Raw genomic sequence first — 22,551 nt, 5'->3', positions numbered from 1 at the left:
TAACATAATATTTTCTTTTAAAAAGTGGTGGATCCATAACAGTGGTGGATAATTTCAGAATTTATGAAGTTTACAATCGAAGTGAATAATAAGAGGTTCTTACTTTAACCGAATTATCTAATTCGTATGTAAACCCTATCGAGATTATCGAGCTCCAACTGACTTTATATACCATCCCTTCCGTAGCTCATCTCCTATATCATACTACCACTCAATATATATTCGAGTTCTAAAAATAACGTATAATTCCATTGCAGACACGTCATTCTCATTCGGGAACGGCAAAGAAAGAGAAGACGTACGAACGCCAACGCTCTCGCAAACCGTCCGCCAACCCGCCGCCACCGAGCTCCCCATCAACCCCTAAAACGGCCCGGAAGAGCGACCTCTACCGGAACCCCACAAGTTCCCGTAAATCAAAAACAACCGTGACTCACCTCACACCGCGTGACTCACCTCACCTCATCACACCATGACTCAGCATGACTCAGCGAGCACTTCATAACCTTAGCTCCCAACACTCACACACCTAGCCCCCCCCCCCAAACTTTCCATCAGACAACACCATGCCCCCAGCTTCTCGGGCTAAAATGTACCCAAAATCTCACTTTAAGTGCAAACGTGTGTAGATCTGCTCTCTACATACTACTATTGTCTATGAATTGCCACACCTCCACTACATAACCCTTTCACTTGCCTCCATGTACAAATTTAGCTATCAGCCTACTGCCAACCATTTTGCCAATACTGCTTGATAATATTTTTTCAATTTGAAACTCTATCTAGAACGTTTGTTTTGGTTATATATTTCATTTTTCTAACATGTTAACAAGCACTGCTATGCAAAAAAATTCATTGTATTTGTACTTTATGCATTTTAATTATCTGTGTAATCACAAAAATCTAAATCTGAATCGGCTATAATGTCATCAACATAAGTAATTGTTTTCTAACTCGGTGGCGTGTTCAAAACTTACAAAAAAATGGTTGTTTTTTAGTTAGAAATTCTCGAAAAAGATTTAAATTTAAATTTTAGGGTAATTTAATAGAGAAGTCTTTGGACAACACTGTCACTACCATATAAGTCTTAAAGATCGTTGGTTATGTTATCAACGAATAATAAAATTCAGTTACTAGCAATTGCTGGGAAAGTCACAAAAATGTGTCTACGGCGGTCGACCATAGAAAACGCATGAATGAGTCTACTTCAGTGAAAGGGATGAAAACGTTGAATTTGCCACTGTTTGTGATAATAAACATGTTCATTTCCTTCCGCAGCTGAGTTACTTTTACTTTTTTGCAGCTACGAGTACTACAGAACTACAGCTACTACAGAACTTGCACGGGTACTGCTACTGCGTTTGATCTACTAAATTTCTACATCGAAAAGGTTTGTACTTCTTATTCAATGTTCTATTGTCTATGAATTGCCAAACCTCCACTGCTTAAAACGTTGGATTTGCAACTGTTTGGGATAGTAAGCATATTCATTTCCTTCCGGAGCTGATTTACTTTTACTTTTTTTCCAGCTACATGTACAGTACCTGTACGAGTAACACAGAACTACAGCTACTACAGAACTTGCACAGGTACTCCGAGCGTTGCAATAGGCGACGGTGAGAAGAAAGCAAGCAACGTATATTACAAAAAAGCACACCATCTCATTCACTTTTAGAAACGCTTGTAGCAGTACAATGCCTCCCAAAAAGCCTACTGCCTAAAGGCAAGAACATATTGATTTCCGTACTGCAGCTGCTAGAAGTGGAGAGACTGCTGAGCCGACCCAGCAGCGACTCAAACGGCTCAGAGTAGCCGCTACAGTGGCCAGACGTGCAGAAACCTCCGAGCAGATGCAGCAGCGACAACAGCAAGATGCACTAACTACAGCAGCTGCTACCAGGCGCCATGTATGGGCAGAAAACTTCGCACTTGACTACAGTCCTGCAACACAGTATATGGCCGAATTTTTCTATGGGACGAATGTCCAAAAATGCTTCAGATATGATGCCTTACGTTGGAAAAGCGAAAGGCCATATATGTAGTTTATATGGTAGATTTTATTGATAATAGATTTTATCAACACAACCACATTACTGTTGCACAGTTTGTATATACCATGTCAAAACACAGGCTATAGACAAAGAACTGGTGAGTCATGATTAGTGTTTTAAGCATGTAGAAGTCTCAATTCAATAAATGGTGACGATAGCTTAGCAGTGCAAAAGCAAAATATTTTCTAGAATTTCTCAAAATATGTAAAAGTTCTCAATACTGCCAGTTTGAAGAACTTCAGTTTGCCTAGCAATGTCAACTTCATTATCAGTTCTGTGTGCAAAATTAGGACAGCTCCAATTTGAGTGGTTCGAAGCTGATGCATTGTAGACTAGCTGTAGAACACATTGCATACTTCCATTGGTCTCTCCAACATTATTGACATGTACGACTGCATATGTGTATGCAGTCTGATCAGCACAAAAATTTCAGTAGATTGCATATTTGGAGTTGTTTTACAGTATGAAAGACAACTCTCAATAAAACTATTGCTTTATGTAAATCTGTTCCCGAACACGGGTAATGCAGCTAGTATATAAATAAATCTCAATTTTTGTCTGTCTGCCTGTCTGTCCAGCTATAGCGATGAAATTTTACAAAAGAGAAATCCGCTGCAAGCGGGAGTTGAACTTACAACTTTCAGTTTTGCAGAAACCGTTTATCCAAAACACTACATAGTCCAACTGGTTATACCAAGGAATAGATTGGGCAGATACTTGGAACACATGCCAATCTTTTATGGCCTCACCTTAAAAACTGCAGCCAGCGTTATGCGTAACAACATACTGTCGCAGAAAAAGATCTGTGAAGCCACACCATAAGAAAAATGCGCACCCATATATGAAGAAAAATACTTAAACTCATTAAAGCCAACAAGACTATTGCAATCAGTATATAGAGCTGTAGGAGGCTCTGCAGTCGGTACAGTATGAAGTACACAGAAATAAACACAGTAAACATAAATAGCAATAGAAATATAGCAAATAGCAAATAGAAATAAAAAAACATCTTCATTTAAAAGTTATATTAGTAAATGTTGTATAATTATGTTGATTTAAAGTAAACTTTCTGTAAAAAAAAACATTTTATTTCCATGCAACGCCAAACATTCACCTATTAGACACTATTGTTAAATGATTTTTGCTCCTTTTAATCTTGTTTTTTGTTACAATGTGTCACAATTTTGGGTTGTTATTTTGGAGCCATGAAATAGCCACTAGGGTTATGTAATGGGTTGGCAACTAGGGCATGATTGTTCTTAGGGCTGCCAGAATTCGCGCACAAACATTTTTACGGCTGTGGTTTTGGTAGGCCTCAGAGAGACTTCTTGTTGCAACTCACCACAGCAGCAAGATGCCTTCCCTTCAACAATTGGGCATCTTACATGTTTAATAAGCTGCTATCTTACAGGAAACCGAGTTATACAAATCAATCTGAGATTTGCATATTGAAAATTCTGATTTCTAGCTATGGTGGTTACCATATATACATTGAGTTGGCATAAAGTTTTAATTCTGTTGAGAAAGGTATAGCTCCATGCAAAACTTTTTCCTTACACTAACAAATAAAGTTACTCTTCTGTACTATTCCACAATATAAGTAACATTTTAAAATTTTATAAGCTAAAGTGTATTTTTTTAATTACTGCCAACCTTGAAAGTGATATTGTTTTTTTTTATAAGCAGCCATGTCTAAGATATTATTATGGTAGGATGTGAAATAGTACAGTAAGATCAAAACAAATATTTACTTCAGTTTCCAACCAAATTGAAAAGTTGTAACACCTGTTTAGAAATATTTTCCAATTTAATTATCAAAATCAATTTTAGATACTAAAGTTTGAAATTTGAACAAAGATTCTTTAGCATGGAAGTCTATTTTTAAAAGATGCATATCTGTAAACATAGAAAAAAGTTCATCATAGTAATTTTTTATTTCAATGTGAATCTTATTACAAACAATGGTAACTACTGTATTAGACATCTTTTTTGCTCAGCGACGTTTTCATCTAACCCAACTCGTTCATTAATAATTTTTGTCGCGATTTCTTTAGCTTTCTGAGCATCGCTATGTCGTCCAAGGTTCTCATAAACATTGGCCAAATTTCTATATGATGCAGCCACTTCTAGAACATTCTGTTCGATTTTATGGTGAGCTGGATGAATGATTGTGTGAGATTTTTCGTATTTTTCACGAGCTTTGTCAAACAAGCCTGCCTCGTAATATGTTGTGCCGAGACTCGCGTAAACCAAACCTATTGCCAAGTTGTTAGACGTTCTACCGTACAGTTTAATCAATTCTTCTAATGAGTTTTCATAATATCGTATGGCTTCTTCAAATTCGCCTCTATGATTGTAACACTTTCCAATGTTATGGTAGCTGTGAGCAATGTCGGCATTTGGATTTACTGTTCCGTGCAAGTTTGTCCACATGGCTAAAGCCTTGTTATGATAATTCAACGCCTCTTCCCAGTTGTCTTCTCCATGACCACAGTTGGTTCGCTGAAACTGAAGCGCCTCCGATTGAAGTGCGATACCGAGGTTACTAAGACAGTCAGCGATGTCGGTATGTTGTCCATCATCACCATACACTTCGTAAAGAAGCGCCAGAGATTTTTCATATGATTTAAACGCTTCCTCATACTTGTCGAATCTTTCTTGGCTGTTTGGTTCTCCGTGATGTGGACTTTTGGCATCCGCAAGAAGTACGTTTCCGATATAGCTGTAGCTGATAGCGATCTCGGGATTGTGTGCTCTCTTAATCTGCTCTACTTCCGGAGAAATATTCTTCGCTGGTGCTTTACCTCTTCGACTGTATCCCGATAGTTGTTCTTGAGCCCTTTGACAAATTTCTTCCTTTAAATTAAGTGATCGCCGGAGAGTATCAATAGCATCGTCAAAATTACCAGCATGCATTTGTACAAGTCCGATATCATCTTGAGTCATTGCTTCACTTCGATGATCTCTAATCCTCTGATAAATTTCAAGTGCTTCTTGATGGTGTTTGATAGAGTTATCGTATTCCTCAATCGCGCAAAAGAACTGTCCGAGGTCAGAGTAGGCGTTAGCTACTTCCGCGCTTTCAAGATGCTTAGGTTTGTACAGCTCTTTTGTTATATCTAGCGCTTTTTCAAAATATTGTTTCGCTTCTTTTTTATGTCCGAGCTCAAGATGCGAGCGACCAAGTCCGTTGTAAGTTGAGGCTTGGTCCAAGTGCTTTTGGTTGAAATGTACGTATTCACGAATTTCTAGAGCTCGTTTTAGATTCTCTAGCGAGTTTTGGACTTCGGAAAGCTTTTCTTGTTCCATGCCAATGCAATAATAACTCTCTGCAATCGAAAGATGCTTGCTATCTTTTCCGTAAATCTTTTGACGAATTGCAAGAGATTCTCCGTAGCACTCGAGGGCTTTTTTTGACTCACCTAGATTAGAATGCACGTCTCCGCGCAGCTTGTCCATGTCCGCTCGCAGTGGATGATCAGCTGTTTTAAAAGTTGCTAAAATAACTAGTTGGGTACCATCTAACATATTCCTAGCTGATACAAAGTCATTTTGTTCTGCATGACATTTCGCCAAAGATAGCATTGTAATGGCTTTACCAGGATGTCTGTTGCCTTCGGTAACCATGTTCTCTCTTTGGTGGTATTCATCATACATCGATATGGCCGATGTGTAATAATTAATCGCTTCGGTAAAGTTGCGAGTAGACGTGAATAAGTCACCCACAAGTTTACAGCAAGCTGCGATCGACGGATGGCTATCAGTTGCGTAAAGATTTTGCGCCACTTGCATAGCACTAACATAGCTGGTGAGAGCTTGTTCCATCTCTCGTCGCTGAAAGTAAAGATCGCCCAAAGTACAACGAATATCAACAACAATTTGTAGATTCACGTCGGCAGAAAATATGCAATTTATAACTGTCATAGCTTTGGTGAGGTATTGCAAAGCTTGATGTAGTTCGCCTTGACCTAGATATGTTCGACCATAGTCGTAAAGATTTTTTACAATGCTTAGGTGATCGACTTGCCCTTTATGGAGGGCTCGATTCATTGTCAGGGATTTGTGATTAAACTCGTGCGACATGTCAAAGTTACCTTGGGTGTAGTAAATTTCAGCAATTTGTTGATAGGTGTTGGCTATATCAGGGTGGTTGGTGCTTTCTCCAAAGAATTCCTTAAGCATGAAGAGAGCGTCGTTATGCATTTCTAAGGCTTTTGTATACCGGGCATTCGCTAGATAAACCAGACCTATATGGTTTTTACATCGAGCAATGTTTGGATGACATGGAGGAGTGTGGTCGTTGTAGATCACTTCGTAAATATCTAAAGCGTGTTCATAATGCGATATGGCCAATTCATATTCAAATCTATCTCTGTGGCCATGTCCAAATAATATATAACTTCTTGCAATAGCAGCATGGTTTGGTTCGTCGTCATAAAATTCACATCGTAAAGCATACGCTTCTCCAAAGTCAGTATGAGCATCGTCTGTTTTGCTTTTTACTAAGCTTAAACCTCCAACCTTATCAAATATTTTGGCATAAAACACATGAGATGTTTCGTCATCATCTCCCCAGAATGTCTTACAAGCAATATTTGCATGTTCGTAACGATATCGAGCTTGTGAGAAATTTCCTATCATTTCTTGAATTTCTCCACGAGCGATAAACAGGTTGGCGGTGTTGAAAATATTCATATTAGACGGGTCCTCGAGGAAATGCTCGGCATAAAGATGTTTCAACATGGTATTAGCCGTACGCAAGTGTTTGTCTGCTTGCTCAAACTGGCAGCGATCGCGCAGAGTGCATCCAAGGTAATAGTACGATAACGCCAATTTTTCTTTATTTGCTCTGGCTCCATAAACATCGACGAGCATGGAAACTGCTTGCAGATTATAATCCAGAGCAGATTGTAAGCTACACTGCTTTCGCAAAGCTTCAGCCGTATAATAAAGCGTTTCAGCGTGACCTTCAAGTTTTGTCTGGTTTCCAGAAGCTGCTCTGTAAATGTCGGTGGCGTTGTAGAAATTCGGCATAGCCTTACCATATCTTTCCATTTCAACATACGTGTTACCGATGCTCGTATAAACTTCTGCTACTTGGATAGATTTGCCAGCATCTTCTTTCAAATAGTCAAGGTAAATACCTAAAGAGATTTTCAAGTTCTCTAGGCCATCGTAATACAACTCACATTCGAAATAGACTTTCCCGTAGTCTGCATAACATTTTGCCATAGCCGGGTTGATAGCTCCGACACCCGAGTTTCTCTCTTCTTCTTGTAATGCATCTCGGGCTTTTTTAATTAACTCTTTACAAGTGATGCAGGGGTCAGCCTCTACTAGGGGCATCTTCTACTTCCAGTTTGGCAGCCAGCTGCGTACAAGGGACAGCTTGGCACGAACTAAGAGTATGCTGTAAGGTGAGTAGAAGAAATAAGGTTCACGAGGATTGCTGATCTAATAGCGCATTCCTAAAATTGCTTGTCTTCATTTATGGTTTCTCTTTAATTCAACTTTCCATAAATCTTGTCAAATATGACTCTATATTTTTAGCAAAATTTAAATCTTTACTATACATAACATGCCAAATAGATTTTATTTGCTTACTTTTAGTCATATTTGTGTATATGGCTTGAAATAAGCAAATAAAAATGTATGTGGTGTGATCATATCTGTATAGATTGCTATCTTCAATCATTAAACAAATATAACATTTCGAATTTACCCTAAATAATCATTAAAAAACTTAATTTTACAGCTGTTTGTTTACATATTTGAAATCAGGACAAAATGAGGATTAATATAACATATAATTAATGGCTAGCTACTAAAGCTATTAATATAACATATAATTAATGGCTATTGACTACATTCACAATGAGTAGCTATGCTGTAAATGAAAATTTAAGTTTTCCATCAAACATATTCCAGTTAATTTTACGCACTACTGTACATATTTTTGCCAAAATGTAAGGCTTTACGTTTTAATAACATTAAAATAACAACAACAATAACAATAATAATAAGGAATTCAACAGCATAATTATTGATTAATTGTGAAAAAATGTCATCTTGAAATCATTTTGACAAAGCAAGCAACATGATGACAGCTAAAGGGAATAAATATTCTCAAGATGCTGAATGTTTGTCAAACTTCTGAGGCAATTGCGAAACCTTTATAAAAAAATTAAAAGAATTTAAAATTTTAAACCTTTTTAAAAATTTATGCACAAAACTGCACTTAACATAATTAACAGTTGGTTAAACATTTTAATGGTTAAATTAAATGATTAAATTATTGGGAAACTCATTTCCATTTTTCAATGTTCCTTAGAGCAGGGGTGTCAAACTCAAATTCACAGTGGGCCAAAATCAAGCAGAGAAGTAAAGTCACGGGCCAAAGTCAATATTTATTGAAAAATTAACTGCAACTGATATGTAATGTTTAACCTTTTCATATGGAAACAAACTTTAGTTCTGCTTAAACACAGAATTTGGAACAACCAAAGCTTTATATTACAAAATGTGAGAAATTAAATTTGAAATAAAAGACACGGTGAAATCCATTTCATATTTAAATAAATAAAGTAGTATGTCTCTCCCCTTATCCTTTCCAGTTCCTTTTTCAAGTAAATCTTTTTCAAAGCCAACAACAGAACCAAAAATAATAATGTCATTCGATAAAAATCCAACATTTCAACTATTGACAGACCATGCCTTGCAGTAGAAAAAGTGCATAAGAAACAGATATATTCAAGCTCAGTTTGCTACGCTCTGATTTACTCTACACATTGGTCTAAGCCAGATACCTGGCATCTTTTCTTAGATGCAAGTTCGTCAAAGTCTGGAGTCAGGCTCTGAGCTGAGGAAAGCCTCAGGACGGAGTGAAGGTGCTCGTCAGTGAGTCGACTTCTGTGAGAGGTTTTTTTTATTCAACTTCATCATAGAGAACAGTTGCTCACATAGATATGTGCTGCCGAACATTGAGAGCATCTGAGCAACTTGGGTGCGTAATTGAGGCATTGTGTCGGGGAGGAAACATGGAAACTGCGCAGCACCAACAGAGTCATATTTTGATTTGAGCATGTCATTACATTGGAGTTCAATTAGCTCCATTTGGAGGCTGGTTGGTGCGCTTTCCACATCGATCGCAAACGGGTTACTGAGCAGTTCAAATCTCCCTTTCTGAGCCTCGAAGTCGGCAAATCGCCGGGAAAACTCGGCGCTGAGCGCGTTGATTTTTTCAGCGAACTGTGCGCCAGGCAGCACGGCAGGAGAAATTTCTGCTGCCATGGTTTGGCAGCACGGAAAATGACCAAAGTTTCCTTGCACCATCTGTGTCTTCCACAGATGCAACTTAGTTTTGAAGGCCCTCACAGCTGCGTACATGTCTGTGATGACGTGGCCCCGTCCCTGAAGCTGCAGGTTAAGCACATTGAGATGGCTCACAATGTCAGAGAGAAATGCCAGCTCACACAGAAACTTTTCATCTCTCAGCTCTGTTGTGTCCTTCCCTTTGTTCTCCATAAACTGACAGATTTCCTCGCGCAGCTCAAAACATCTGTTCAGTACTTTCCCTCTGCTTAGCCATCTCACCTCTGTGTGATAAGGCACATCTCTGTATTCTGAATCCAACTCCTCCAGAAAAGACTTGGACTGCCGGTGATTCAAACCCTTGGCTCTTATGAAGTTGACCACTCCTTTTATAGAGCTCATAACATGTTCCATTTGCAGAGCTTTGCCACAGAGCGCTTCCTGATGAATGATACAGTGATAAACTGTAAGCTTACCTGCATTTTCCTCCCGCATCTTCTCCTGAATCCTGCCGACCAATCCACTCTTTTGACCGCACATTGCGGGCGCACCATCTGTTGTCAGTCCCACAAGTTTATCCCAAGGCAGGCTCATTTCAGTCATACATTTGGATACTTCTTCAAAGATATCTTTTCCTGTGGTCGTTCCATGTATTGATTTTAATCCTAAAAGTTCCTCTGTGACGCACAGGCTCGAGTCTACTCCACGGATGAAGATTGACAGCTGGGCAGTATCAGACGTGTCGCTGCTCTCATCCACAGCAAGGGAGTATGCAATAAAATCTTTTCCCTTTTTTATTAGTTGTTCATGTAGATTAGTGGAAAGCTCACACACACGCTCAGCCACGGTATTTCTGCTCAGGCTCACGTTTAAAAATTCTTGCTTCTTATCTGGGCACACGATGTCGCAAACTTTGACCATGCACTTTTTGACAAACTCTCCCTCACTGAAGGGCCGGGCTGATTTTGCGATCTCTGCTGCCACAATAAAGCTGGCCTTTACAGCAGCTTCACTTTTTGATTTTGCTTTCGTGAACAAGGTCTGCCTGCAAGCCAGACTTCTTTTCATCTCCTCCACCTTTTGCAGCTTCTGCTTTAGGTCCAGGTCCTTGTACTTTTCATAATGTTTCGTTTCATAGTGTCTTCTTATGTTATATTCTTTTATTACAGCCACGCTAGCTCCGCACACAAGACAAACAGGTTTGTCCTTTATAGTCGTGAACAAATAATTTGCCTCCCACCTGTCTTGGAAAGTCCTGTTGTCTATCTTTCGTTTGACCATTTTTGTGGAGGGTGAAATTATTAATTTGTCCGATGCGATTATTAATTTGTCCGATGACTGTAAACGGAAGTAAGGAGCGCTTGCCGGGTTTTACTGCGCGGCAAAATACTAGCAAAGCATTATGGGATTTGTAGTATTAGCGGCACAGTATATACCGCGGGCCAGCTCTAATGCACATTTGATATGATCTCGCGGGCCAATTATAATCACACTGCGGGCCAAATTTGGCCCGCGGGCCTGAGTTTGACACATATGCCTTAGAGCATTAGTTTCATAGAGCACGTTGTATCGCATTATTCTCATTAGCAAAATGTTTAATTATTTGCTATTAAACCATTAATAGCTCAAAATGTAAGTATTATTACCAAGTTGATGTGAAATAAAACATCTACAAAATTTTCTACCTGTCTTTATTAGCCAATTGGGGTGTCTAAATATAGCCACACTACAAACTAGTTGGTAACGCAAAGCTGACATAAATTATATCGAGCTTCAGTAAGAATGTTACTCAATACGCATACCAATCTTTAAAATTATATATTTTTGTCATCAAATAATGTTCTACTACAGCATGCTATTTATTGTTATAGACTAATTTAAACATGAACACTGGACAAAAATATGTTATTATATGACTATGGGTCTTTTCTGTGGAATTATCTGTTCCTGCCTAGTTATATTTTATTACATAGCATATTACCCAGTTATATTTTACCACCTATATATGATATGTAAAAATATTAAATAAATAATACTATAGTTTATATAATAAAAGTATCTGAACTTCTAAAACAGACCTACCGTTATGCCCTACCCTTCAAACCAATTATTCAAACTGCATTTTCTGGTTGCATGGGGATATTAGCAATGGGCTGGAATGGGCCAGTTTGTGCACCTCCTTAGAATAGAGTTATTTTACCCTCTCCCACACAAAAACTACTCTAGGTCACACTTGCACATTGCAACTTACCGTTTTACTTACCAAGAGTGAAAAAACCTTAGTTGTCTCTACACTTATGTTTTTACCAATCTTTTAAAATACAAGCAGCTTGCCAAGTATTATTAAAAGTGTTACTGTGTAACTCATCACACATAGTTGTTACAAAGTAGTTTTATTGAATGCCAAAATATTTTTATTCCTTTGAATTGAATACATTATCACACCTGGTAAGCAAATGCCTTATTCTTCAACACTAGCATTAACAGTTCCGTTGTCTAACTTTAATTACATCTTGACAATTTCTCTTTCCAAAGGAAATTCCATTATTTACCTGGATACACCCAGAGCTTCAATAACCTTGATCGACTTTAACTTGCAGCTGCTTACACAGGGTTTCTTTATTCTCGGCCTATCCTGACACTAGATATCAGACATTTATGAAAGTTGTGAGTTTCTCTTGAGACAGCGGACAGCCTGTGGCTGCTAACTGAATGACTAGTATGATACATAACATCACGCATCATTGTGGCAAAATATTCATCAATATATTCCAGAGAAGCAACCAACCATTCTGCCAAAGCCTTGCACAAATAAAAATATATTTTTACAAAAAATAGATTTGCAAATGTCCATTTCTGTACAAAAATACATCTATATACAAAATGTACACTTATTTACACTTTATGTATGGTAATAAAAAAACGGAACAATACTTCATTGCTTCAATTCATTTTGTACACAGGATGACGAAATGCAGACAATGATGGAAGCAAAATGAAGCATTCACGAAATGTTCATAAAAAAATGTTTGAGAAAAAGATGCATGCCCATAAACTGTGAATTGCCAACTGGGCATTTCATAAGCATCGAAAAAAGAACACACCTTGAGAGAACTTTCAAATTTTGCTGGATAAAAAGAAAGCGTGACTCCAATAGAACAAGCAAGAACTCACAACAATCAAAGGAATCGATCAACAATTATTGCACAAATGCAAATCATAAAAAAGGTTGGTTCGGTGGGAAGACAATTCCATATAAATAATATTTTGTGGATCATTACACCTTAGTCTTGTTTCATCATGTACCACTAGCAGATCCATTATCTTCCCTTCTTTAGCTTACTTCCTGTTTCTACAAAGACAATATACAATAATCATATCAGCAGTGACGAGTTGCTGCCCATGACAAAAATCTGATCAACAAGATTAGATCTGAAACAATCTAGTCAGGGACTAGCAGAGGTTAATGGAAATTGGGTCGATATAGTTGTTGCAATACTGCATTTAAAATAATGCTAATTAAACAAGGTTAGCCTTGAAACGTCAACCCAAAACCTCACCAAAATCTAGTCTAGTCGTCCACCAAACAATAGATATAGCAATCACATACAATCACATAAAAAACTTTTGATAAAAAACAGTTTTATGAATGATAAAAATAAAGGCACACACTTTTGAGTACTGAAATCGGTGTCACAGACTTTCATCTGATCATTTACACTGAGAGCTTGAGACATAACTTAAGTGATTTAAACAAGTCAACCATACAAAATGACATGGACCAATTTTACACTTTTGTACTTCTAGACGATGAACCTAATTGGCAGTGGATGATACACAACTGCTGACAAAGGAGCGATGTAACTTGTTACACAATCACACCTTTTTTGTTGCTCGGGGTTATCCCGACAGCGGCATAAGCAGCATTTGTCCCGGCGATCTCAGCAGCATTTAACGCTTTTTTCATGGAGGCTGATGTTCGAACTCTGAGAGATCCACTACCCTTTGCACGACCTTTAGTCTTTGCTGTCTTTACTACAGGGGTACTAGACCTTCCAGATGGAGTCGACGGAGCGGAACTGTTGACTACAATAGACAGCAAAAAAGTTACTCTCACAGAGACTCATGATTGCCAATGTTCAAGGACACCCATTGTCTTGCATGGACCAGCACACTGCCTCGTAACTAAACAGATCAACAATAGTTTCACCATGCTGTATATAAAATGGCCATTTAAAAAGACTTTTCTTTGTAATTTTATTAAATAGAAATAGTTATTGCTACCATGTGCTTCTACTTTTTGCTAACTTTGTAAAACTGAAAATGCTTATCACTACAAAACCACCCAATGATAAGTCAGTGATGAAAAAGTGTTCCAAACTAAAAATGACAAGTTGGAGCAGGTGTCAATGTCATCGAAGGCTTGAGCCAAACACATGAGCACCTACATTCGCCAGCATAGCAACAGTTTCAGTTGAGAAGATGTGGCGGAAATAGACAGTGATACCAAAAACTATCTTTTCATGCGCATGAGGCAACAGTATGTATTATGGATGCATACAAAGGTAAGTAATACAGTTGACGATTGCTCAACAGTCTCATCAAGGTAACGACGTGTAAAGACGACTCCCACCTGGAGTGGAAGCTCTTGTTCCATTTACGCAATCTATCACCAAATCTTCCATTTCCTCGTCTTCCCCAACATGGTTACTACCTAAATCATTTGGAGTCGCAGACTTTGATAACCTGCTGCTCTTCGATGTACCACTCTTTCTCACTCTCTTTGGTTTGGGACCTTCTGCCTGAAATACCAAAGATTGGATTGCTATGCATACATCGGAATGTTAAAAAATTAGCCAAGAGCAGGGTTGCCGAAAGCGTAGACAATTAACAATTACAATATAATATTGTCTGCTACTAAAATTACATAAAACGTTTATGTAAATTATTACTAAATAATTAGATAGTGTTCTTATATTTTTGCAACTACCGTCAGCGTCTTGTTTGCGCAATCATCAGGCTGTAGACTTCAACTCTACTGCCTGATGTTTAAGTCTACAGCCTGATGATTGCGTAAGCAAGACTGTCAGTAGCTGGAAAAAGATAAGTACGCTATTTAATTATTTACTAATTTATATATATACATATGTACACACACAAGAGTATATATATATATATATATACGTATATATATGAGTACACATTGTTGAGAGGCCTGATGATGGGCAAAACTACACAAATTGTTAGAATTCATGGCATGCTAAAAGTCATGATTGAAATATTTCAAGCAAAGCAAGCAGTAAGTAAAGAAAATAAGGAGGCGAGATGCTCTCCAGTGTACATCAGCTGGCTGGACCAGCCGTTAGAATAACGCAAGGCCTCACGAAGATTTTAAAAATTCAAAAATTAAATTTAAAATACTGCGAAGAAATTTCAACATCAACAAAAAGATACTGCAAGCAAGCAAGACTGCCTCCACAACCCATTATATGCTCGTTAAATCAGAAACAGAGGATTTATACCAGTGGGAACCTTGCCGCAGACGAAACTAATTCAACCGAATCCAACCCTCCTACAACCGTGCAACGGATCACAGGGTCTCAAGGTAACAACACTCGAAACTACTCGAATGTATAATAATTCTTCTTTTATAAAATGATGGGCAAATATTAGTTTCTACAAACCACACTTTGAAAAACTGGTCAAACACTACATTAATCCCACAAGTGAAATATTGCTGTCCACCATTTTTGGAGAAAGGCGTGCATGTAAGGTAAACCTAAAACAGCATGTTACATGTCACGCGCTGACCTAACTTAGCACAATAATTGAATACACTGTTTATTAAGATGTGCTATTCCTTTTACACGAACAGTTGTGTACAGAGCTGGAATAGAAACATATCTAGCATTGCTAACAGCTAAAGCAGCCGAGATAGCGGTGCTGACGATAGGATGCTGCAGCATTTACGCTGCCAGCACTACCCTCTTGCCGTCCATCTTTCTTACACCCTATTTACTGAAACAGCTGCACCTTTGGTCATCAGACAGGCCTCTCAAGGTAAGATGCTCTATTGCGTCTGTGCACTTACTCGAAAGTGTGAGCTACGGAAAACTTCAAAATAGCTGCTACTAGTTGTCAGTACTAGTACAATGTGATTGTATGGAATCCCTACAATAGTGTAATACAAAAGTGGTTTGTTACTAGCCCAGTAAGTGTTTAGATATGTCAGGAGGCAATGTACCATACAACCAAAACAACTTACTTATATCTATTATGACCTAGTTGAGATGTTTATAAAAAGTTTCAGTGGATTATGTTTCCTAGGCAGCTGGTCAATTTTTGAAAAAAATATACATCAAGCCAGGAAGAAAATTGAAACTCACTTTCAGTAATCTATTACTTGGTATAAAAATTCCTTGGAACACAAATAACTTTTGTGAATCTAGCAATTTCATTACTATTAAATACAATTATACATCCAACTGGGTATAATTATAATAAGTAAATAGAACATCTGCTTCCTTCTGTCGGATTCCTTTTCAGGGTATTCACAGCAGAGGAGATTAACCTGTATTTTTTGTGTGTAGCCATGTGAGAGCAGATAAATCTGACAGCTGTAATTTGGTACTGTTGAATGTCATGGTAAATCTTTTTGAAGATAGCATGTGACGTGGAAAAACAGGTATGCACATTGACTCACGTAGGAATCCTCGCTATTAGCAGAAAGACCTTCACTAAAGAGCAATTGGAGAAAGTAGAGACCTTGGCTTCTATAGCGACAACAGTTGGTAGGTAGACAAGTGACACAAGTGCTTTATTTGATAAGTTTGACAAATAATGCAATGCTAACTTCATGTGCGCTAATTATCGTCGCTCAAAAAGATAAAACAAAAGGCCTCTTCCAATTAGTACTAGGATGAAATTTTCCAGTTACTACACTCTACCTATCACCACGATCATAATCATACGGTGCAAATATGTTTCAATATTTCAGATTCAATTGCATGGTGAATAACAAAACATTGAGAAAAAAAACTGTAGGTACATGGATGACATTTGAAGCTTGTCAAAACCTAAATTGATGAGACATCATGTTTGGTGGTGTACAACCTTTGATCTTTCTTTTCGCTACAAAAACGCATCACAGAAAAGCCGGCGCAGTAAAGTAAAACAGTGAAATGGAAAGACGTAAACCGATTTCCAATGTTTCACATATACAAAAACCTCAATATAGTGATGTAGCACTATCACCTGGTGTGGTGTGCGATAGGGACGCTATCGTGTGCTTACCGTGACAGTCCAGTTGAGTTAGACATCAAGGAGGCAGTATTACATATAGCATGAGTTTGATAGACTAGAACACCTCCGAGTACTAACAATCATTCTGTAACCTACTATGGGGAGTAGTAACTAAAGTTTACAAACACTTTGCTATACCCTGTCTGATTGTTGCAGCAAAAGACAAGAACCGACCTTTCATGAGAATCAACTCTAATCATCTTCACACTTCCAAGGTCATCAAGGACGGCAAAGAAAAAACATTTATCATCAACCCGAGACACTTTGTGTAAGTTACTAATCTATCAGCCGTTTCTGGCATGTCAGACTCTAGCAGAACACACATGGCTTTCTGTATGTTTCGCGAGCTGGTTTTGTTAGATGAAAAATTCTATGAAAAAGCGAGGTTTCCTCCACTGTCTACATTGTTTAACTGATAGAATACATTATTCAAGGGCGCCTTAGTGTAAAAATGGTATCGATAGACAGCCATATGGTAATAGGAAGTTGATGACCAAAAACAATATATACATAGTTATTTAGAAACTGCCAGATTTATCCGTCTCGATGTTACCTAAAGCTGACAACGTATTATTTGGTAGATCTAACACTTGAAAATCACACAAACTTTTGGCAAAGCAGATAATCCTCATTTACAGAAATCTTCAGATATTTAAATTCCCTTGGAAAACGAGCTGTTATAAAATAGTAAAATGCAAACAGTAGAGGCTCCTATAACATATACCTCCTATGATGTAAATTCAACATAACGTAAAAAATTTATGCAAAGTTTTTGCTTTTTACTACATAAAAAAATCCCTATAATGTAAAATTTTAAATTGGTGAAAATTTTCCCATTCTCTTTAAAAATGATAACTTTGTAGTTAGCCTTACAACTTCGCTTTCTTTTTCTCGCCAGACTTGTGATACAAAACGACATACGTATAGCGCAATCTCTATTATATATATACACTCATGTACAAGTGCCATGACATCATAGTTTGCCATGATAGACCCTCAGATGTGTCAACAAGACTGAGAGAATAAGTAGCTATGCAATTGCTCAGAAATACTTGAAAAGCGATCGATTGATGCAGGTGTTACAGCGTCGGTCTACCGATCTAAATGCCATGAGTTTGAGTAATGTCGAAAGATATCTTTTTTCCTAACCATTACTCACTGGAGACACAGATAGACAGCAGACAGGTGCACACCACTCTTATTATCGTCAAAATATAGTTTTTGTTTTACTTTATTGTAGACGTATGAAACATTTGTTATTGGTTTTTTTGCAGAATAGACTGTCTAAAAGAAACAAAAAATCATTGCTAAGTGAATGTCGAAAATGTTCATAACTTATTGTCGCAATCATTAACATTAAAATGATACCAATAATACTGCAGTTACGGTACAGCCAAAAAATTAAACAGTTGTCTAGTTTTTTTGGCCGAAAGGGTGAGTTTGGGAATATATTGAAACAAAATGGGCAATTTACATGTATTTTACTGTTCACATAGCGTAAAATCCCTACAACGTAAACGTTCCCGGAACACATTATTTACGTTGTAGGAGGGCCTACTGTATTTGGAAACCTGTTGTCTTGTCATTCTCATATAATTGTTTAATGTTTCTAGAGATCCTAAGGCCTTTCACTACTTCTTCTGCACGCAAGACAATAGCAAAGTGAAGTGTTGCTGAGAGAAAGAGAGATGTGAACGGCTTGAGAGAGAGAGATGCACCACTCTTGCTCTTCTCATGTTTCTCACAATGGACAACCCTAACGTGTCCTCAAATTGATCTTCTCATTTCCAGTCTCATCACTGTATTATTTTTGGCTAACTACTACACAACAATAACAAATAAAAGAGCTAGTCAGCATTAAGTCAGCAGAATTACCTATTTACATACATCCGGCAGCTGGTTTCTACTTAAGCAATTGCAAACACAGCTTTTACAAAATAAAAATTGGTAACAATTTTAGTAGGTTGGTCACAATACCGCAGAACTTTTTATAAACATTACATATACATGATTCATGAAGGTGGAACAAAATCTTTTAGAAGAATACCTATGGCTAGTAGCAAACAAGACATAGAGCTATTATTTGAAAGCGGTAAAAATAGTTCTAAAAGTTGATAGCCAACAATTATAAATCTAAGTTTATGGGGGAAAGAATTACTAGGGTAATTTGTTACCTAAAACTACTGTTATTAAAGACCAATGTGATATCAGTGGCACCCACTCCCAGCAGAAACAGGGCGCCAAATCGATCTCCAATGACATTGCGGATGAGAAATGCAAAGACATAAATAAAACTCTACAGAGATATATAACTGAAATAATACCCTGAATGCCACGCCGAGTACAGTGTCAGCATACGAGGTCTGATCCAGAAGTTCCCGGAACGGAGTTGTATAAACTTGCATATTTGCACGATGGAAAAACTCATCCCAGCGTTTGCTGGGAAACACCTCCAGAGTGTTATCACAAAATTTCAAGTAGCTATGACAACACGTTCTCACGTGAGCCGACAATATGTCAAGGTCTGTCGGGTGCCTCAAGCAATTTTTTAACAAATTTATCATCATGTCTAACCAATTGGGACCGCGTATTTGCATTAAATTTTGTGTGAAATTAGGGAAAACAAGTACTCAGACAGTTGAAATAGTAAATATAGTTTTTCAAGATGCAGCTTTACAAAAACACAAGTTTTTGAGTGGCACAAATGTTTTCGTGAAGGTGGAGACAGCACTGAAGATGATGCGGGGTCTGGCATATCAGCCTCAGCAAGAAGTTGCTCTTCAATCGATAGTGTGAGGTCACTAGTCATGGCAGATCAACGTTTAACCATTAGAGATATCTGGAGAGACTGGACTTGGTTTTGGAACTGTTCAAAGAGTTTTAACTGACGATTTAAACATGAGAAGAGTCGCAGCAAAGTTCGTGCCACGCTTGCTAACTGATGACCAAAAGGAGCTCCGGATGCACGCTTGCAACAATTTTATGAAAGCTTTAAGGAATGATAAAAACTTTCTTTCGACGATCATAATATACTTGTTTTCCCTAATTTCACACAAAATTTAATGCAAATACACTGATCCGGGTTGATTAGACATGACGATAAATTTTTTTCAAATCGCCGGAAGCACCTGACAGACCTTGACATATTGTCGGCTCACATGAGAACGCATTGTCATAGCAACCTGAAATTTTGTGACAACACTCCGGAGGTGTTTTCCAACAAACGCTGCAATGGGTTTTTCCATCATGCAAATATGCAAGTGTATGCAACTCCATTCTGGGAACTTTTGGATCAGACCTCTTACATGTTTAACATACGAATACGATGAGTCACATAATCCGAAAAATACCTTTTTGAGAGCGGCAGCATGCTTTCGTTTTTCTGCTCTCTCTAACTTGGAATCTTGTGCCTGCTCTATTTTCTGCTTCAGACCTTCATCGTCAATAAGAAGGGAGACGACTTCCTTGGCCTTGAGCACATCTGGCTTGAAGTCATTGTGACCACTAATGACCATTCTTTGAATCTACACCCAACAATTATAAGGAAATGTCAGCCAAAGTTAAGGTATCCATTACCAGAGACATTAGGTAATCAACTGGCAGACCTACTCATGTACAGACGTTTATCTCAAAGCTATCGTTCTAATACACACGCAACAACCCGTAGACCTTAATACTACTCGTATTTGATGTAGGCTAATAGAACCTGTTAGGAGGGGTACATTAGAGATGCACTTTATCACTAGTGAGACAGAAAAATAATGAAGATTTTTACTTTAAATAACGAGCAGATAAATCCGAGAGTGTGAATCTGAAACTGTGTAACCTCCTGGCATATTTGAATAAGAATATAAGGACATAGGTAGCAGAGAGGAGAAGGAAAAGATAAGAAGGAAGAAATAGAAGGAAGAGATAAAGAAGAGGCAAGACAAAAAGAGGAAGAGTAAAATTCAATTGCGCAAGATAACTAGTGCTGGGACGATATTACGATATTTCGGTATACCGTCGATACCACTTTCTGAGACCGACCGTACCGAGTGCTTTCTGCCCATATCGAAATATCAGATATCGTCGATATTAGAGTCTTGACAATTACTTAATCCACTGTCATTTAAATTATCTAACCAGTTGTCAATAAAACCATCCATTTAAATGCTTTAGTATCACAGTTGTCGCTTACAGAGTCCAATAGAATATAATTCTGATGAATGACATTCAATTCAATATAATACCATGGTGAATGATTGTCGATAGATAGCCCTCTACTCGATTTGGTACCCTATTCTTCAAAGAATTATACTGGTATATGGATTCGTTAGGGAGTTGTTCTCCAATAGCAGCTTTTTCGGACAGGTAAGACAACTCCGAATAACATATCCGATATTTCGATATATTGGTTGGCTACACCATCATATCGTACCAAAACGAATTTCTGATACAGTCCCAGCACTAAAGGTAACAAGAGGAAATGCATGCGCATACCTCACTCTTCTCACGAGCCCGCTCAAGAATGCGTTCCTCTATAGTTCCCTTGCATATCAGCCGATAGACGGTCACTTGCTTAGTCTGACCTAACCTGTGAGCTCGGTCCATAGCCTGAGCGTCAACGGTTGGGTTCCAGTCGCTGTCATAAAATATCACCTTCAAACATACAGTAAACAGAATATGTCAGACCCATATTGAACAAGGAGGATCACCTGCTTAAAGCTCCAGTAACTTTCACGAATTTTCATGCAAACACTGAGAAACAAATGTGACAAAAAAAGCTAACAGCATCACATCACTTACATTGGTTCAGTCTACCTAATCCCTGTTAACTACCGTTAGACCTAGCAGCTGAACCTATTTGTCATGCATCATAATCATTCTGACTTGCACATGAAATGACAGCAACTATCTTGCATTCATTGTCTAATGGCAGACGGTGAAATATTGCCACTAGCTAGCGGATCACACCGACTGACTGTCAACTAAAGTTTATTCAATCACCTGCCCTGAGTGTTAAGGATCTATACTACCCACAGATCTCTAACTCACTGTATCAGCGGCTGTCAAGTTGATACCGAGCCCACCAGCCCTCGTACTCAGCAAAAACACGAATATGTCTGCCTTGTTTTGGAAATCAGAGACCATGTCTCTTCTTTCAGATATCTTGCTTGATCCATCAAGTCTCATATACTGGTGCTTCCTGTACCACATGAATTCCTGCATCATAGGATAACAGTCACTGCTAACAAATCTAATCACGCAGAACCTAATAAACATAATCTGGATAACTCGCCCATCAGATCGGATAAGAGAATCTCCAAACATTTATAAAACATGAAATGCATCATTAAAAACAGTAGAGGAGATTAGCATAATTAACTCACAAATAACGCCGAATGTCACCTTCAAGCCAATGCCACATATAAATCAGCTTGTCTGGATAATTTTAACATAACTTTAGACTTGAATGCATTGAATAAACTGCTAGGATGACTCAAAGGCTATAGTAATATAAGCCCATTCTTACCTCAAGGAGGTCAATGACCTTTGTCATTGTACTGTAGATGAGCACTCTATGTCCTTCCTTTTTCAATTTTGTTAAGAGCTCATCGAGGACATGCATTTTGCCTGCGTCGACTATCATAGACCTCTTATCTAAAGTCAGCCAGTTTTGTAACAGTGAAATGAACTCAATGGTTAGCGAGGGCTCGCCATTTGATTTGGTCAGAATTGAATGATCAAGCGAGACGAAATAAATGAAATTCGGACAGACACCCAAACATGCTACATATACGATACACGAATTATTAGCGATAATTGAAGTCGTATAAAAGAAAGACTAGTTTCTCTACTCATTGTGGAGTCACAAGCTGCCGCTGCCAGCCGAGTCTTGTACTAA

At 38.0% G+C, this 22,551-nt stretch overlaps 2 protein-coding genes and 1 pseudogene across 3 annotated transcripts in view; all 3 read right to left on the bottom strand.

Moving 5' to 3' along the window:
* Positions 1-4,019: 4,019 nt before the first annotated feature.
* Positions 4,020-7,397, bottom strand: LOC137400854 (tetratricopeptide repeat protein 28-like). The gene has a single exon (XM_068087196.1). The coding sequence runs from the start codon at positions 7,395-7,397 to the stop codon at positions 4,020-4,022; it is 3,378 nt and encodes a 1,125-aa protein (XP_067943297.1).
* Positions 7,398-8,827: 1,430 nt separating this feature from the next.
* On the bottom strand, positions 8,828-10,643 carry LOC137400853 (general transcription factor II-I repeat domain-containing protein 2-like; annotated as a pseudogene).
* A 1,472-nt stretch (positions 10,644-12,115) lies between these two features.
* Positions 12,116-22,551, bottom strand: part of LOC137401080 (chromatin-remodeling ATPase INO80-like) — a 33,312-nt gene continuing 22,876 nt past the window's right edge. For both annotated transcript variants that reach the window (XM_068087431.1, XM_068087432.1), the window contains exons 24-30: positions 22,180-22,307; positions 21,702-21,869; positions 21,147-21,305; positions 20,015-20,188; positions 13,996-14,164; positions 13,245-13,448; positions 12,116-12,714 (exon numbers count right to left, since the gene is read on the bottom strand). In XM_068087431.1, coding sequence (XP_067943532.1) covers positions 12,683-12,714; positions 13,245-13,448; positions 13,996-14,164; positions 20,015-20,188; positions 21,147-21,305; positions 21,702-21,869; positions 22,180-22,307 — 1,034 coding nt within the window. In that variant the 3' untranslated portion in view covers positions 12,116-12,682. The remainder of the gene's footprint in view (positions 12,715-13,244; positions 13,449-13,995; positions 14,165-20,014; positions 20,189-21,146; positions 21,306-21,701; positions 21,870-22,179; positions 22,308-22,551) is intronic.

Source organism: Watersipora subatra, chromosome 7, assembly GCF_963576615.1.
Source record: "Watersipora subatra chromosome 7, tzWatSuba1.1, whole genome shotgun sequence".
Classification (NCBI taxonomy): domain Eukaryota; kingdom Metazoa; phylum Bryozoa; class Gymnolaemata; order Cheilostomatida; family Watersiporidae; genus Watersipora; species Watersipora subatra.
This window is presented reverse-complemented; position numbering and strand designations above follow the sequence as displayed.